Raw genomic sequence first — 19,442 nt, forward strand, 5'->3', positions numbered from 1 at the left:
CTATGTTAAGTGTAAACAAGTTCCTATGTATGTAAAAGGAGAATTAAAAAATTAAAAGTGAAGACAAATCAGACTCCTCAAAGTGTCCACCATATTTTGAACGCACTCTTTGGGTGCAGGTTCTGTGTGGAAAAGTGCTGCTATAGCGTGGCTATCACAGTCCCACACTGTATTACATTACATCAATTGGCTTTTATCATCTCATCGACAATTACTAGTCAGGATTCATGTATGTGTCACCTTAAAAGAGTCTGTTTTGTAGTGCCTGTCTTGAACAAAACCTTGTGTTTTTCCAGTCATTTTTACTGAACCAATTCACCGTAACCTTAACACATGAGGAAATCATGAGCACCTCCATTATCTCAGTTACCACCACATCACACATCATTTGATCCATATCTTGACCATATTTTGCCCAGGTTAGGGGCATTACCATAAACAGGAAACACTTCATCAACTTTGTTTCATATGCACACGTAACCACCTAAAGACCATACTTTTCTGCTGGTGTTCAGTACCTTTTCAGGTCCCACATCCTCACTGAGTTTCCAGCAGCTGCATAGAGGAATGTGCCAGTTGGGTTCAGTGCAATCTGATTGATCTGGTTCTCCCCAGCTGGGATAGTGACAGTTCTGTTAGTACTTCCTGAACACACATCACCAGGCATCGCTTGGCCCGAAGACCTGAGTAGAAGGACAAAGGAGGAAAAAAAAAGGAAAACAAACCCTACATTATGTTCTCCCTAATTTGTATACAGTTTAAAAACAAATCTACTCACCTGAGCAAAAAGGCTACAAGCCAATTATGAATACTGAACATTTGATAAAACACTATAGGCATGAATGCAAATTGTTTTGTGTTTCCATATATTACCAGTATCCCATACTGACTTAGCCTGAACACATAAAGAAGCTTCCAGTCCCAGAAAACATGAATTACACTGTGCTGCACTACTGAATTAAATATAGTAACACTTATCTAAAGTTAAGACTCATTTAAACTCTTGGCACTTGAGGTTTAGCATACTTACGTCAATGTCCGAATGCACTTAGCAGAATCTCTGATGTCCCACACCTTGATATAGGAGGTTGAGACTGTGAAGACCAGGCTAGTGTAGTTGCAGTATTTTATAGAAACAACATTATTTGGATGACCCCCTAGAGACATAATCTCTTGTCCAGTTACCAGATTCCAGACTTTACAGGTACGGTCTAAATACAGACAAACAAAAAGGGGAAAAGAATAATAAAAAACCTAAACAGAAAAAACCCATGTTTCTCCAAAACTCAGTAACTTGAAAAAGATACATGCATTCATTTGCACTCATACATATCCCTCCATTTGGGTAGGCACTGCAGAAAACCAGCTAAATTAAACAGGTCTTAAAGAATACACATGAGCATCATCTACCATCATGAAACTAAGTAAGGTTTATCATTAAATGCTGTGTGTTCAAGACATGCTAGCTCCCACAGCATTTTAAAAGGATAAAATTTCATCTCAAGGGAAGTGAAGATACAATTTAGAGGCTGTAAAGTTTGGATAATGACAGATCAACAGAAGAACAGTTTTTAATTCAGAAATTCTTCATCAAGAGTATAGCTCAGGAGAGGCTTTCAGGCTCAACAACGAAACTACAAAGGCAAGAAGTGATCCAAACTATTTTCTGCTTTAGGAGCCTCTGAAAATCTCAGTGTAAGGGACTCAGTGTAAGACTAAAATCCCAAACACACAGAAGTTTTCAATAATTTTGCAACACAAATAGAGAGCACAGGAAGCTTTCCTTGATGTACCATGTCTGTATCTCTCCATATATTTAATTTAGAAGTACATTTTTACTGGAACAAGTACGGGGAGGATGAAGAGAAAGCTTCTTGTGTAGGCAGTAGTTATAATAGCCTGAAGAAAGCAAGTATACCAAGAACTGACAGGCACTTTAAAAATACCAACTATCAAGACCAAAGCCCAATATCTGCAATGCGCCTGAAAGCTTGTTGGCATCACTGAATTGGCACTGGCTGCTAGGGTTATGTGATGTCAGTCAGCTGAGACTTTCTGCTTCAGCAACAATTTCCAAAAGATTTAGCCTTATTTAATTAAACAGCTGTCTACACTATTGAGTACAAGTGTAGTTTGTAAACTTTTCCCCTCCAAAAAAATACACAGGAAAAATTCTTCCATAAGTATGGGAAGCTAGCATATGACAAGAGCAAATATTTACAACACCTGCAAGCATCCATATGTTCAAAATGAAACGAAACAAAACAAAACAACAAACCACCCCAACCCTTTAGAAAACAAATCTTGATGTAAAAAAAAAAAAAAAAGCTTTTTTTTCCCTACATAGCCAACAAATTAAAAATATCAATACAAATAATCATCTAAGCAACATTTACAGAAATTAAATATATCTCCTTTTTTGCATTTGTATACACTTTGACAAATGCTGAAATGTTGGCTTAAAACTTGTAAGACCAAAAGTTTGCCAATTCACTGTAAGAGTGTACCTTGATATTAACAGCCAGCTAGTAGAATAGCCACAGAAATCATACCTGAATATTAACAGTGGAAGACCTGCATCTGGTGGCATTATTTCTATGTGAATATAGGGATAAAAAAAATGCCCTGACATTTCAGAGTTTATTCATTATGTGAACTAGTAAGATATTTACGCCTTCCCAGCCACCACTCTAGTTTACTTTAGCTTTCATACTTAAAGGAAAAAAAAATAAAAATCACATATTATCATTTGTTCTATTTGGAAGAAAAAGTCTGCTACAGTTTCAGCTGCAGAACTGAAAATATAGCAAGTCCTTTCCCATAAGTACCTTATATGAGAAGACCCAGAGAAAAAGAAGAACATGCAAGAATCATTTTTTGAGCAATATTAGAAAGCGTATTCATTAAAAGTAACCACTGAGGTCTGGTTATGTTATCTTCAAGCCAAACTGCGTAATTACAATGGAAAGTCACCAAAGACAGAAGATAAATATTTTCCTCCAAAACACTGTTTCTGCCAGCTTGAATAGTTAATAGACTGGCTGTATCATCCAGTATGGAATTTAGTGACTACTAAAAATCTAGCCTCTTTCACGACAGCCATACAATTATTTTACCCACAAGGGACAGTCAAGAGGGGGAAACAGAAAATGTCCTTAGCTCTACTCAAAGAATCAACTATGGCATGAAGACTCTATTCAGACTCTGTAAGTAGCACAGCCAAAGATGTGCCCAATTCCCACCTCTACTCCTACCCTGAGGCTACTACTTTGCATTGCACATCATGTGTGCGTGTTATCAGGCTTGGTTCCATCATATCACTCAAAAAATGCTAGTGTTATTCTTGATAGTTACTTTTTCCACTACAAATAAACAATATTACGTATTCGAGTTAAAAATGTGTAGATAATGGCTTGTAAATCCTTCTTCAGCTTATGTTGCAAAATAGATCTTCACAATTTTCCACCATGTTTACAGCACTAAGCACAAACTGAGAATTTCACAATGCCCCAGTTGTCAAAGTAGCCTCTGTAGGCAGCACAGATGCATGGAGCTTGCCCAACCTTTAGATCCAGTGAAGAGAAGGTCATCAGTTGCATCCACACAAAGCACAGCCTTGGTATGTCCTTCAGCTGTATAGATACACTGAAGCGGGGATGATCGGATGCATTTTGAAGCAGGGAATGGGTTAATTATCCCCCTAAAGAAAAGAAGAGAATGTGAGTTTGGCATAAACAGAGATAAAACTAATTTACTTCAATATAGGGAAAAAAGTTACTCTAATTTTCTTAGATGTGAGGGCAGAACAGTTGAATGCCTTTTATAAGCTATGTAAAGATATTTACAATTTAGCTTCAAGTATCAACTCTGGACTATCAGATAAAGGAAATCACATACAAAAACAAACAAATGAAAAAAAGACAAGATGCTGAATGTTGGGTACATGGGAATGTCTGTGTAATGCTTGAAGAACCAGGATGCTTAAAGCTCCTGGATGCCTAGGACCAACCTTAAGACTGCAAATGCATAAAGACATCTTAATCTAAATAGCATGTCTGAAAAATGGAGCAAATGTAATGTACACTGCCAATTCCAAACTCAGCAGGCATTTCACATCAACTGCATTCTATGGGCAGGCTTGGAAAACTGTTGCTAACTTGTGTGCCTGAAGAAGGTTCCTGCTGCACCCCGTACCCAATGCCACACTTGTACTGAAATGGCTAAAAGGGAGTGTGGCTGGAGTACAGAGAGCCCAGAGGAACCTTCCTGGGGACTTGCAGTTAGTACTGTGGTGATGCCAAAAGACTGTAACTCAGCCTGAAAAAAATCACAGTTCAACACCAAATAAAAAATGTTTAGCAGTCTAAAATCCCATGCATACCACTGCACACATGCACAGACCCTGTTGATTTCTGTGAAGTGTAGAAAAGCCTCAAGGTAACACCTACAAACATGCAACACAATGCTGTGATCCGGCCAACTTGCAGTTAAGATTCACAGTCATGCTCTTCTGGGGATTACACTCATAACTTTGAGAAAAAGGAACTAAGCCATGGCCCTATCTCACAAAATAATAATAATAATAATAAAAAAAAAAAAACAACAACAACAAAAAAAAACATAAAAAATATGTCAGATGCTTTAGGAAAATGTAAAAATTCCGTAATATTGCCCAGAAGTTAGTTACAGGAAGTAAGAAGTTCTTCCTGATACTATCTTTGTGACAATTAGCTGGCTTATCTAGTAGAGTCTTAGAAATTATTATTTTATACATTTTTACTTCTCAGAAAATTTTCATTCGTATAATACAATACTCCTCCACAACCCTTTTATAGATTTTACTATTATTAATCTGCCTTAAATTGTTTGACATTAACTTCCTCATTTTGGAAAAGCATTTACCTTTCAATCTGCACCTTTTATGTTCTCAAGAATACAGGAACAATTTACTTTATTATTATTATTAATTTAGGTCTCTGCTTTTGTTTTCTTACACCACACAAAACTAAGTTGGTTTTCTCTGTAGTATTTCCCAGTGGATCATGCTGCATCTAGACTAATTCGTACTGCTGTTCTCACCCACTCATTCCCTTGACAAGCCATGTAAAATACATGTCCCTGAGCTATTTACCTACATATGTGCAGAACTCTGAAATCTACAGAAAATAAATGCTATGACTTCTACAACGGCCAAAGCCACCATCACATTATTATTAGCCCTTTCACTGCCCACCTCTTGATAAACTGTTCTTTCATTGAATAGCAAAATCCTAAATCACAGCTCAGGAACATTAAGTGGGAACATTTCTTTCATCTCTTAAACCACTGTGCATTCTCTATTAGAAAGACATAATAAAAAAACCTACTCATTTGTATTTACACTGGGATTTAATTTTTAGTGACCAAAGCATACAACTGAACAAGAAAAACAAAGAGAAATAGAGAAGCATGGAAAATGACCTAGAAAAATGTCCGCTCCTCTTTTTTTAAAGAGAACAAAGAGAGAAAGAGTATGTCTAAGGAAATGTTTACATCATACTTCATTTAAAAAGAAAAAACCTGGCATGCTCAACAACAATAAAAAGTACCCTAAAATGGGAGAGAGGGAGACATGCTTGACCAAAATTTCAGATTTTTTAACTTCTGGCAAAAGCAAAAAGAGATACAATGCACAAGTATGAGGAAAATTCATGCAGCAAAATGAAAATTCCTAAGAATAGGAATAACTTCAGTGAGAGATGCCAAGAAAACAGAAAAGAGAAAGAGAGAGTACCTGTGTACCTCCGACAGAGAGGAATCACTTTCATCAGACCTACAAATCGACAGTGGTGGAATTGTGAGGAGAAAGAATATAGGTATCAGCAAATCAAAGCCTCCATATGAGAACAAACAACAGCATGGCCAATTCAGAAAAGCAATGCAAATCCACATACAGTATGCAGCATTGCTCGGGGTATACCTTAAACCCGTAATAATGGGGAGGGGGGGGGGAGAGAGGGGAGTGGAATAATAATCTTAAAATAGCACTCTCAACAGTGAGTTGCACTGGCAGACTGTCTCAGCCCAAAAAGGTGAGCAATATCAGCTGAGCCATTTCTTAGTTCCCCAACATTTTCTTACAGAAGTAAAAGCAATAAAGTAAAAGAAGAGGGATGAATAATTTAACTCCAGTAACATAGTGCTTGTTGAAAATATCAAAAGGAAAAAAAAAATTCTGAACATCAGTGCCTGTTAAATGCAGAAGAAACATGTAAAATGTTAAGCATAAAAATATAAATATTAAATGTATTGATAGCCCACTGAAAAAAAGAACAGCAATTTGCAAATGTTCTAAGTTCAAAATCTTTCACCTCTCATTTTCAAAAATGTGTAGAAATAAAACTCAGGAAAACACACAACAAGAAAAAATCCCCTCCAGACATGAACTTTTACAGTATGTCTTAAGATGTCCTTCAATTTCAACTCAAATCAAACAGATTGAGCAGTTTCAATTTGACTTCAAAGACAGTCCAGGGAAAATGAAAAGGGTTAGGTGGGAGTTAGCGATAAGATAAAGGCAATATAGCTAAGATAAAGAAGTTACAAGCACAGCTAAACTACTGAAAGCCTTGCAAGCTACTGCATGGTATGCAGTGACTCTGTAGACCACCGAAAAACCCCGAAGTTTTACAAGAAACATTAGTGTAAACAGATAAGAGCAATTTTTTGTCTTGCTACAGTCAGAACTAAAGGTTTATTCTAAGTTTGAGTTGCAGTTCATAAGCGCTGCACGGCACTAGTACCAGTACTGAAACCTGCAAAGATTTTGCTCAAGTCAAGTCCACTGCAGTTTGGAGTAAGGCTCCTAGCAGATGCCTAACATGCAAGGAAACTGAGCTCTACTTCTTCTAAGCAAGGCATGAATATTATCAGCTCCTCCAGATTACCTCCTAAAGTCAGTCTGTTCAATAATTTGGATAATCTCTAAATAACTGTGTTCTAGCCACTTCAACATCTCATCCTGTTGTGACAGCACCCGGAGAAACACTGGAGTAACCAAATAACTGTCAAAAGCACTATTTCCTAAATTGTCAGCCAAATCCTACTTCCAAGTGTAAACACGCACACAAATACACATACGTCTAAGAATTCTACTGTTCTTTTCTATTTTGGCTTTACAACCACACATAGCCTACAAAACAGGAAACAAGGTTCAGCAGGAAATTGCTTTTCTTGAATTTTTACAATGATTCCATGGAAGTTTAAAATATTTTCTTGGAAAACTACATGAAAACACAAGAAATGTCTCCTCTTGTCTTGCAGAAGGACAAAATATCTAACAGATACTACACTGATAACTTGAGTGCACTTTGCAATTTCCTGGGTGGGGACTGAGGCTTCCCTCTGTGACTTACTTATCCCGCTGAACTGATGTGTTTCCCTGAGAAACAGTAAGACGACTAAAAACATTCATTTCATTACGGGGCCGGCTTGGTGGGGAAGTAGGAGGTGACAGACTAGCCTCTGGGGGTCCAGAATCTGAGCTACAAGAAAAAAAGAACATCTTCTTTAACAGGTTATGAATGGTTAGAGAAGTTAAATGCAACATGCCTCAAATGTTAGATGATCTTTTCCTAAGCGAATAAAAAAAATTATAATGCTAGCTACAGATGTTTCCCAGAGAAGGTAACAAACTTAAAGACTACAAACTGCTGCTGAGTGCAAGGTAGCATATAAACTTTGAACGTTGTGCCAACAGTGAAAGCTCCAAGCAGAAAACCCACATACATAAAATGAAGACATTCTGATAAAACTTTGGTTTCTTAGAAAAATTGATGAGTTCCATTAAGGAGAAAAAGAAAAAAAAGTCATTTGCAAATGCTTCAAAGAATGTTTTCTCAGGGCTCTGCTCCTGCATTATTTTGTACAGAAAAAGACTCTGGGGAAAAAAACCCACACACAGAAGTTGAGTAGTGAATAATTTCACTGCCAACAATAAAAACTGTCCTAGAATTAAAGAAATATAGATTTATTTTCAATAAAATATGCCCAAGATTTAATTTATTTCAGAGAAAATAAATTTAAAAGAATCTTACAATTTTTGTTCTTTTGCCTTTGTCTTTTCCGTTGTTTTCTCATAGGCTTTTCTCTTTGCTAAAGGTGAAGGCTCAGGTATCTTCTTCTCTGACAGAGATGGCTGTCTAGAACTAAAGCAAGAGGAATCATTGTCTTACTTTAAGGTCCTTTACAAACTTGCTTTTCTTACATTAGCTGTCATTCTCCCACTCATATTTCAAATTTCAGAATGTGCTTCACCTACTGTTGTTCCAGTTGAGGTTATGGACTCTAAATTTGTTCTCACATTTTAATATAAAAATACAACAAGTTTATTAACTTTTACAGTTCATCAACATATGAAGGGCCAGATGATGAATATGCAAAGGAGATTTACCAATTCGGTAATAAAAGAGACTGACTAAAAAAAACCAAACAGTGGAATGTGCTTAAATTAAGACCAAGGAGAAGATGGAAGGTCTGACTATGATCTAAAGTTGCAGATTCTACAACTTTTATCTACAATAGACCACTTACAGACATGAAGAACAGAGAAATCATGATGACACATATGAATGAAACTTTGCATTAACATGTTCATATTTCAATGTCAAATTCAAAATTAGCAAGTGAGAAAAAGTATTTCCCACTGACAGCCTGACTATTACATGTAGAGATGCTATTTCTCTTCATCCCCTCTTCCTTCTTTCCCTGCTTTCCATCCTTCATTTGTCTCTCTAGTTCTTCATTTGAAATAATTCCAGTTCACAGTCACTGTGGTATTTCTCCCAACCTTTTACTCCCCATTAAAAATGGCAAGAAGATCAAGAGGGCAATACTAATGCTGACACCCAGATGTCATCATTTCACCACAGTCAGATAAAAAAAGAAGGGAATCTAGATGGTCTCCACTCTTCATGTTTCTCACTAGCTGGGCAATCAGAAAAGCAACATTTGCTTTAGTTTATCCTTTTTGTGTGTGTGTGTTTACAAGTTGTTTCTATGAATACAAGAACCAGAAACACTCACTAAAAGAGAGAAAGCAGATTCTAAAAGTGCTATGTGCCACATAATCTATTAAGTTGACAAAGTTCAATTGGCAGGCCACCTGCCTGACAGTTACTAGCATCTGGTCTCAAGAGTCCTACAGGCTCTGCATCTACATAGCTGTAACTTCTCTGCATGAGAAAAGCTGTACCAGTTTCCCTTGAGAGAATGTCTGTGATATATAAAACCCATCTGGGGACTGGCATGCAGAATAACATGATTTAACAAGGACAGTGCAACCAAGAACAGCTACTCGACTCAAGTAATCACATTCGCACTGAACACAAAGCCTAACTGGAAGGTGAAGGCCATACCTGTAGCACCTAGGGCCAAGAGCTGCATGCAGACCCAAGGATCCCCCCCAGGATCTTCAACAGATAGGAAAAGGAGGGCAAGTGACAACCTGTCTGGTTTGGCACAGAAATCTAGCAGTTACAGTACACAAAAAGAACGGGAAGGTGGGTTCAATTCTCTCTTCAAAGCCAGAGTACCCACTTCTCAGGAGGGCTCTCTAACCTCTAGGCATGCTCTGCAAAGGACATAAAAAGAGAGGGAACAGGACATACTCCCTTCTTCTCTTTATGCTGGACCAGTACACATTTAGGAATGCAAAAGTCCTGAAGTCACAAAGCAAATCCTATGATCAACCTGATAGCTAGATCTTTCAGCAAGGACGACATAGTTGGGTTACAGACTCCACTGCCCTGGTTGCTGATGTGACTACTGGGCAGCTAGCAGATTAAACCAGCCACACCAGAAACTGGAACCCAAGTTCCTCTGCCTCACACCAGCATCCTGCATGTTCAGACATGGAGCCAGCTCCTTCTTGCTCACTTGCTACCTATCCCTTGAGTCTTCCATCTTTGACTCCACAGTAGCACATCCTCAGCACAGAAGAAGGTGTAAAGAGCACAATCATATTATTAATTCTTTTTGAAAGCCTGGAAATGCAGGTATTATAAAAATGCAGCAGCCTTGCTGGAATAAACTTCCTCATGTGAAAAGCAGGTATATGATCTCAATGACCTGAATAAAAAGGAGCAATACACACACCTAATTACAGGTTTTTGGTGCTCTTTTAGATTTCCCAGAGACATCTGAACAGAGATGGCACAACACCTGCAGGAGACCACTGTACTCTGAAGAGGCTGCTGTAGGTGAGTTGAGCACACTAGCCATCTTTGTAAACAGAATTCCAACCAAACTAACAGTCATCCACATGCATCTAAGTGCCTTTCTGAATCACCATAGATCTGAGAAAACTGAGAGGTTTCCAGAGTGGAGCAGTTTGTACACATGCAGACACCTAAATTTGCACCTAAGCATATAATTAATTTCTCTCACTTCCAGAGAATGCATATTTTGGCTCACTGTTACTGCTCCTTCACCCCCGAATGCCACTTATGTAAGTGGCACAAGGGAGAAAATATTTATTGCAGGTAAGACCACATTCTGCTCCAGAGGAATGTATTCTATTTATTACAAGAGATATGATGGCACTACAAGCCCATATAGGAAGGCCATATGGCTCACAAAGACAATCTCTCTTCAACAATGACCAGTGACCAGCAAAACTGTATAAAACATACTGAGTTCTAGTTTTGAAAAAGCATCTCAATTACAGTGAGAAAGTCACTGCAGACTCTAGGAATTTTTGATCGCTTATCTGCTCAAACATGATCAAAACCAAACCAAAATATATGTGACTCTTATTGCTGACTGAATTCATTTACTGACAGCATGTAACTTTCTAACATTCACAGAACACAGTTTTGGAAAATCCTGTTTTGCCTCATTGCTGGCTGACTTTCACAAATGGATACATTCTAGAAGATGGAGTGAGGCAAAAGTTGGTATTACCTGAGTCTTGGATGCCAGGCCATAACACTTGACGTTTTAAGTCTTGAAGCTTCAAAAGTCTCTAGTGATCTCACACTAACTGCTGAAACAAGTGGGTTTCTTCACCTATTTGCACCCCCAAAAGCATTCTTTTCAAGCTGATTCTACTTGTAAAATGCACTGAAGCCATCAGCATGGGTTAATAATTGCTGTCAGCAGTGTTTTACTGTTCATGATTGCCACCTCAAGCACATGCTAGAAATACGTAGTAAAAATAATACAAGTTGCAAATATACATTAGATGGAGACTGCTGTAAAAATATTATGCAAATAGGACAGATGGATAGTGAAAGATGCCTAATTCCATAATCTGTAACATGAAGATAGGACATGGTTTTTCATATCACTGAATGTGTGAAGCACATTCAGTTTACACATGAGTTTGTGCAACATAGAAGCTAGGTCCTAAAAAGCCAAGAAAAGGGTCTCTAGCAGTGGATGGCTAATAACCACCAGTGATATTGGTAGATATAAAAAGAACAGCAAGAGCAAGTGGGGGAAAAAAAAAAAAAAAAAAAGAAGAGTGCATGTGAGAGACCTGCTGGCCCCAAAGTAAAAAGACAAAAATAATATTTTTAGTTCTATTCGGCATCAAGCAATACTTTCAATTAATAAAACTTCTCTGCAGGTAAGTGCAACCTGCAAATAGAAAGGATTTTTGAGGATTCATAATATCCAACATGTTTCTTTTAGCTTTACACTTATATGCTCTATTGTTGTATAGACTTCTTTATTTTAAGCGTGATCCATACAAGATGACTCACAGAAAGACTTTACCTAATAGTTAGGACCACAGACAAATACTACATTATATAAAGTTTTTGGGTTGGGGCTTTGGGGTGGGTTTTTTTTTAAATGTCTTTGCTGTTCTAAGCAGATTCTCACTACCTCCCTAGAATGTGCATTTCTCATAGCACTAATACAGCAAAGTATCCAAGGTACTAGATGGATTTTTCCCACTACAAAGAAATAAGGCTACAATAATTTTACTATGACAAAGTAACTTAACAGAACTTAGACATTCCGTAAGAAACACGTTACTTACAACAGTGCATTTACACTTTCTAGAGTGGTGATGGTAGAAAAGAAGGAGGAGCTTTGTCAGTATTATTTAGTAAGCTTCAAGTATATCAACCTCCTTTGTAAAGTTAAAATAATAGATTACAAGGAATTGGCAACATGCATTTTTTCAAAAGCAAAGGATAATTAGTACAGCATGGCCAGACTTACATGCTGCCTATCTTAGAAGGTAAGCCAGATGGTGGGGGAATAAACTCTCTGTCCCTAGCAGAAGTATCGTTTGTGTCAGCAGCCATCCCACTTTCTTGGGTTTCTGCAACTGATGCAAGAGTGCCAGTCAAAGCAGAGTCTGCAGCACTAATGTCAGAGACTAAATCGCTGCTGTCCGCGTACAGCAATTCCATCTGGGTAGTGGTCCTCCGGCGGGCCTGGAGACAAATAAAAACTAAGTTGCAACTTAAACATTTCATTATATGCGTCAAGAGTGAGACACTTAAAAGTAAAATGTAAAATGAAATTAGCATCCACCTCAATTCACTTGGCAACTACCTTTGGAAACTAAATCAAGGAGCTCGCCTCTATTCTTTGGCAACATTTCAGAGGAGGCAAGTCATACTGAACAGCGTGTAACAATGATTTGACTGACAACTTTTCCAGGGATATCCTTTCAACCAACTATAAGTGCCTGTCCATACTACAGGAGTACAATATTACTTCCCTAAGGTTTATCCAAATGAAATGTTATAAAGCAGAGAGGAATAAAGCAATGTGTGAATTCTTACACCAACGCTGCTGTAGATATAAAAATTCTGCTTCTTAGTTTATGTCACTTCAAAATTAGTTTAGGCCAACATGAATTAAGATTCACTCAGTATTTCAACAATCTGAAAACAACACAAAACCTGACAAAGGAGCCAAGCTTTGTGCAACACAATCATTCTTATAAAACATGATCATGCATCATGCAACAGCCAATCTAGATATATTCCTCCAAAGCCAACTGCAGCTAGAAGAGTGGAGGCTAAGCTTCTATTTACTTTGCAAGCTTGGTTTATGCTCCTGTGAACACAGAAGCAAAATCACAAAAGGTGCACGTGTTTCCAGTTCCCAGTGCCATTAATATTCAACTGCAGTCAGCCTAGATATATTCCTCCAATGCCAACTGTAATTAAGAGCCTGGAGGTCAAATTTCTATTTATTTTATAAACTTACTTTACATTTCTATGACCACAGAAGCAAATCGCAAACGATAAGCATGTTCACAGTTCCCACTGGCATTAATATTAAACTACAACCTAATTAATACTAAGCTGAAAATCTACTCCAGTTTGGAGTTCTAGTAATTCTAAGAACATATCTGGTTCTGAAACTGTAAAAATTCAACAACAAAATATTGAAAAAGTACATTTTTATCATTGCTTCTTAGAGAGGAATATTACACAGAAGCATATTACGTACAAGTCACATGAACAGTACATCAGTTCACCTTTTGCATGTCTTCATTCTTCAATGTCTCTAGAGCAAAACAAGAGCATTTCCCAGAAGGTGCCACTAAAGTATGAATTATTACCACCATTGTACAGCCTACCTTGCTTTTGGGTTTGACTTCACCACAAAGCTTCAAAAGATCTGAAGATAATGAACTAAAAGAAAAATTGCATCACATTTAGCAAGAAAATAGTCATAACTCTGTAGAATGTGTATTTTTATTTGGTTCTTCTTTCTATTGAAATGGTGGGCAAAGTGGAATGAAACAGTGTCAGAGGTATCTTCTAATGGATACGTGATGGGTTGCAAAAAGAGGAAGTGATAGTAATTTTTCTAGAACCAGACCCAGTTACCTGTTAACAAAGATTGCTCACCTTCCTTCTGTCCCAGGACTATGCAATGGGGCATCCTCATCAGTACTATCTTCCAAATTTTCTAGAAAGTTTTTGAAAGAATAATGTTAGTCTGTCCATCTGCAACAGGACATGCAGGTTTTAAGTGCTATACAAAACAGCTCAGACAATGTTGAATGTAGATGAACAGCATATGAAAGGCAGAGGTTTTCAGAATATCCTGAGCCAGTCCCCACTGAATCTTCCTGGTATCTAAACTAAGTTTTTTCATACAACCTAAATAAATCATACACATAGGCATACTGTGTCAAATGTGGTCTTCTATTTATTGTAGCAGAGCAGCAGGCATGAGAGAAAACCAGAAATAAATTCTAGAAGGAAATCTGGAAGAAAGAAAATAAAGCAAAGGAAATTAACTGCAAGACATGGAAACGATAGGATGTAAATCAATTGGCAGTAAGGATGTCTCTTCTTCCTCTTTTTTTTGTAATCTTCTTGCTCTAAGACAGAATCAGTCTGGTTATAATGAAATATATATATATATATATTTTTAACTAGCTAGTGAGCTGAGGCTCAGCCTCAGCTTATATAGAATTGCACCATTTGGGCTGACAAGAAGCAAGCGCTTTATTAGTATATAAGCATTTAGCTTTCAAAACAGGATGATGCCATCATTTAATACTATCGAACTTCTTCCTAAAAAGAGATTAATTCTATTGAAGTTAATTGTAAAACGAAGCTGTTCAGTAGAAATGCTCCTGAAGTAAAATGGGCACACAAACCTGTCCACAAAAGACAAAACCAGCATGCATGTCACACACTAACACTGTCAAACATCAGATCAACATGTCTGCATGCAAACGATGCAAAACATTAAACTGGGACAAGTTCAGGGCATGTGTACAATCAGTTCCAAACTGCTGGGAAACCAAATCCCCTAACTTGTATATTATTCTAATAACACATTTTAAGCATAGTTTAAGGACATAGGTAATACATTCCTGCAAGCAAAGTCCCTTATTTTTTAACATATTCATGAAATATTAAGGATTAAATAATCCTCTAATGACATTACATTATATCTGTTTTTTTTTTATTAGAGGTGCTTTAAGTTTATTTACTCAAATTCTGCCAGAAAGCAGATACCATTTGTAATGCATAGAACCAATATGTTTGGTATCCATATTGGTATATTTTGTACCCATATTAAAATAGGTTTGCCCATGTATGTGTTTTAAGTGCAAGTTCATGCTTTGGAGAAAGGAAGGAAGGAAAGTCATATAGTCTTGAGTTGAATTTTGAGAAGGAATGAAGAAAAGGAAAATGCTGCCTTCCTTTGTATGCTACATCTGAAAGCATTTCCTGAAAAAGTCAAAACCATACATCAATCTAGCACCAACACCAACAATGCACTTCAGAGGTACTCAAATGCTGTATTAGTTTTAATAATGTAACCTTAATTATCAGAAATACAACAATATTGTAGAGAAAACAGGGTCACAGGAATAGGACTCTAAACTTTCTTTTTTGTTCCATCCTGGATTTGAGCCCATGTTAAACTTCTTCTGTACTTGTTATTATGCTATGTCTTTTACATACGAGGGGATCTAGAGAATACTGCTTCTTCTAGCAAGGCACAAAAGCAGCATCAATAAAATAAATGCATTTTTTTAAAACTGAAGATTCATATTAGGGCGATGTTACTTCATCCCCTTCTCAAGGGACTTGTGATCAGCTTTTACAGGCAAGGAAGTAGAAAGTGTGGGTTAGTCACAAAAGATGGGATTTTATTTGTAGGCTCGCATTCATGTGACCTGACGTGTATTGATATTTTTCTTCAGTTTGTCTGCAATTCAACACAGAAAGACTGCACAAAGCCCCCAGGTAGAAATCAGCACACAGAATCAACAACAAGAAATGAGAAGAGGCAGAAGAGCAAGATTCTGAAAGAAGTCCTGAGCAAGAAGAGATGAAAAGAGCAATTAAGTTAGTAAAGGCAGTACAGCTTGCAAGAAGCAGCTCAGATAACAGCTACTAAACTAATGATTGAGGAACAGTGGAGAGCTTTTCTGATGATTTGTCTTCATCCTCATGCAGAGGCAACTGGTCAGTACCAGTTACAACGCTGTACACCAGCACAGTTCATCCAGAGGAAATGACATTTGACCAGCCCTCTCAAGACCTGCACATACATGGCTGTGACTCACATCCATGAATGTCCAGATCTCACAGGCAGGAAGGAAAAGCAGCTCCTACAATTCTTCAGAAAGGAGTCACTCCAGCAACACCTCAGGACCCGACTTCATGGTCATGTTAACTCTTCACAAGATAGCAAATGGCAGCTAGTTCATCCACACGCAAGGCAGGTCTGCATTCAGAACCCATTCTGAGGGTCAAAGCCTGAGGCTGTGATGTGCTTCGCTGCAGACTGAACCCTTTTTCTCAAGTCTATGCTTGAATGCAGGCGCACAACTACACTGGGGAATGGTCAAATTTCTTCAATTCAAGTGTATTCAAATGGCTAAGAACTTTTGAAGATATCAGAGCTGAAAGTAGGCATCAAGGGAAGAGTTCACAAGCTCCCTGGAAGTGCAACCCCACTGCTTGGGATGAGGCTGACTGGGTTACTGCCACCTGTGGGAATCATGTCAGGTTACCAGGGAACCCCTGCACCAACAGAGTCCCTGCTGACCAGCTGACAGTCCCAGCCTGGAAACCTCATACAACAGCGTCTGAACTCCCTGCAGCTCAAGAGATTCCGTCACTAGTGATCTACAAAGCACAGACTATCAACAGTTTGGGTTTCAGCACGGACTGAGGTTAGTACAGCATATTCAGCCAAGATACACCCACAGTGAAGTTTCATTCCTATAAACTGTTAGCATAGTCCTGGGTGGCTTAGGTGTTTTAAAAGCCTCAGTTCACCCTTGCGAAGTGTTAAAAAGTTTCTTTAATGAGATACATTCTACAAAAATTTTGACAATAGAGCTTTTAAAATGCAGTTTCAATGCATTTAACAAGTGTCTTTTCACTGCTTCAGATGCTGTTAATAAGTAAAAACCTGTCCACAGCTAAAGAAAATGCAATGCTAACTTCCTGTCTTGAGGAACATTGCTCTCACTCCAACAGGGGTGAACACATACACATGCACACACATCAAGGGTCTATTTTTGATACACTATGATATTAATAACCACTAAGGTTCCTGAATAAATATTAGCTGTATGCAGCAAGATGCCCTGACACAGGTCTTCAGGTATCACCTGTCCAGAAGCTGGCAAAGCTGAAAAAGTGAGATATAATCTGCATCCAGTACAATATTTACATTACAAAATGAGCTATCTGCAGAAGGTTAAAATTGACCTACATGGTAAGAGTTACTTTTTTCAGAACTAAAAAGATGAACAGAATTTGTCACAACTACAGCAGTAGTACATCACAAAATAGCTTTATGTAGTCTGAACATATTGTAGGTTCATAACCAGCAAGTCATAAATTTGAAATACAGCTCTGCTTACTGTGTTCACTTCTTATCTGACAAATCTAACATGAGGGCTATAGGTGGTTTCAGAGAGGAAGAAATGCTCTATAAGCTCATGGTAATGAGTACATTTACAGAATAGTTCATGCAAACTTCACATACTCACAAATTCTAATATGCACCAGTTAGTGAACATGAATGAATTAGTAACTCATGCAGCTGTACAGTACACAGAAAGCTAAACATACTTACCCAGTGGTATGCTATCTAGGTCTGTGTAAATAACAGCAACAAGGAAACAAAAGCAACACTCCAATCAAAACATATCCATTTATAAGAAGAAATAAAACAAAAGTATCCAAATGTATTCTAAATTTTTCTTAATATCGTCTCACAAGTAGAATAGATGCCGTAAGAGACATAGGATGCCACAGGATTGCATATTTAGAATTTCACATACAAAACTGTAAATGGTCTTTTGTAAAAATAATAAGCAGATTATTTAAATTTTAAAAAACTCAAAAATTTAAAAACAAACAAACAAACAAACAAACAAACAAAACCTTCTCTGTTTCCTACATTTCACTGCCAAGGAGATATACTTAAAAATTGTTGCCCCCTCCCTGGAAGTGTCCAAGGCCAGGTTGGATGGGGCTTGGAGCAACCTGATCTGATGGAAGGTGTCCCTGCCCATGGCAGGAGGGTTGGAAGTAGGTGATCTTTCAGGTCCCTTCCAAGCCAAACCATACTATGTTTCTATGCACATTAATTGTGAAATAGAGTTTAAGTGTAAGATGTTAAAATACAGCATCTATTCAGAAAAGAAATAGCCTATAACGCCCAGTACAGCATGCATGAAAGGCAAACGTGACATGCAGCTGACTATTCAGAATACAAGATGATAAAATTACCTTGCAAAGCATGACCCAACAAAGCATCAAGTTCAGGATTTAACTCAGCTTTTTCTTTTAGCATATGAAACAGCAATTGGTTTTGAGTAGCACTAGTAATTTCTGTCTGCTTAAGGCGTCCCTCAAGAACTTTGATCTGAGCTTCTTTCTGAGCTGCTTGGAGACCCTAGGAGAAAGAAAGAAAAAGATGACAAATGCTTTATCTCAAATCTTTTGTTACAAAATGAGAATTGCCAAAACTTTTTTAAAACTACAGACATAAACAATGTGTACATTGTAACCTTCCTCTCACATCCTAGAGATCAAGTGTCAACTAAACATCTTTTTGTTGTTGTTGTTAAATGAATGCTTAATGATTCTTTTTAGTTTGTGTTCCTCAGACTCTGCCTTGCAAATATGCATCTAGTGGCCGAGTTGGACTAACTCTCAAGTACAATTCACAGATTCTTTGCATTTATTTAAGAGTAGAAAGCATCTGAAAAATCAACACCTGCATTTTTCACAAGCACTTTTTTTTAAATTATTATTATATATGATACTCTATAATAAATAATAGCCAAAAAAAAAAATCCCCAAAACCCCAAAAAAGTTTACAAGAACTGTAATCTTTCCTGTAGAATCACTCAGTGAACTTCCAGCTTCTGCTGAAATAGCTCATAGCCTAACTTAAAGAGACAATCTATTCTAAGGAGACTTCCCTAGACCATGGATTAGTGGAAATTTTTTTGTAGAAAACGTAGCCAAGGAAGGTTACAGAGAATGTTTTCCAAATAGAAGAAACAGTAGGAAATAAATGAAGGTACAACACATCTTGTTGAAGACTTGCAGGATAACAGAGGACTTTGAGTGTTGCACTTGAGAAAGAAGTATAGTACTATGAGCTTACACAGTAGATTCCGATTTTATAATGAAGTAAACCAACATACCAATAGACACATTTTGCATGTGGAAACAAACAATAGAATAAACTGCAGGCATGACCAATTTTGCAAGAAAACGTACCTTTAGTTTTCCTGTTTCATATGATAATTACTTATCAGAAAGAGGAGAAACACTTTCACATAATGGAGCTTTTTATCATGACAAGGAGAATTTGTTAACAGAGTAAGTCAGAGGCACTCTTTTCATATTAACTCTGCAGCAAGATAGGTATCCACTCAACCCACCCAAGGGCTGAACAAATCAAAAGACTGAAATTTGCAGAAACCA

The 19,442-nt window shown here is 37.5% G+C and overlaps 1 protein-coding gene across 10 annotated transcripts in view; it reads right to left on the reverse strand.

The window, feature by feature from the left end:
• Window positions 1–19,442, reverse strand: part of KIF21A (kinesin family member 21A) — a 93,268-nt gene that overhangs the window by 9,643 nt on the left and 64,183 nt on the right. For 2 of the 10 annotated variants that reach the window (XM_032996190.2, XM_032996188.2), the window contains 11 exons: window positions 18,234–18,399; window positions 17,575–17,595; window positions 13,863–13,923; window positions 13,589–13,643; window positions 12,211–12,428; window positions 8,076–8,186; window positions 7,395–7,523; window positions 5,774–5,812; window positions 3,564–3,700; window positions 1,031–1,211; window positions 519–683 (listed from right to left, as the gene is read on the reverse strand). In XM_032996190.2, the coding sequence (XP_032852081.1) occupies window positions 519–683; window positions 1,031–1,211; window positions 3,564–3,700; window positions 5,774–5,812; window positions 7,395–7,523; window positions 8,076–8,186; window positions 12,211–12,428; window positions 13,589–13,643; window positions 13,863–13,923; window positions 17,575–17,595; window positions 18,234–18,399 (1,283 nt within the window). The remainder of the gene's footprint in view (window positions 1–518; window positions 684–1,030; window positions 1,212–3,563; window positions 3,701–5,773; window positions 5,813–7,394; window positions 7,524–8,075; window positions 8,187–12,210; window positions 12,429–13,588; window positions 13,644–13,862; window positions 13,924–17,574; window positions 17,596–18,233; window positions 18,400–19,442) is intronic. The other 8 variants (XM_032996189.2, XM_032996192.2, XM_032996198.2 and 5 more) reach the window with 5 other exon arrangements.

Source organism: Tyto alba, unplaced genomic scaffold (assembly GCF_018691265.1).
Source record: "Tyto alba isolate M040663 unplaced genomic scaffold, T.alba_DEE_v4.0 Super-Scaffold_2, whole genome shotgun sequence".
Taxonomy (NCBI): domain Eukaryota; kingdom Metazoa; phylum Chordata; class Aves; order Strigiformes; family Tytonidae; genus Tyto; species Tyto alba.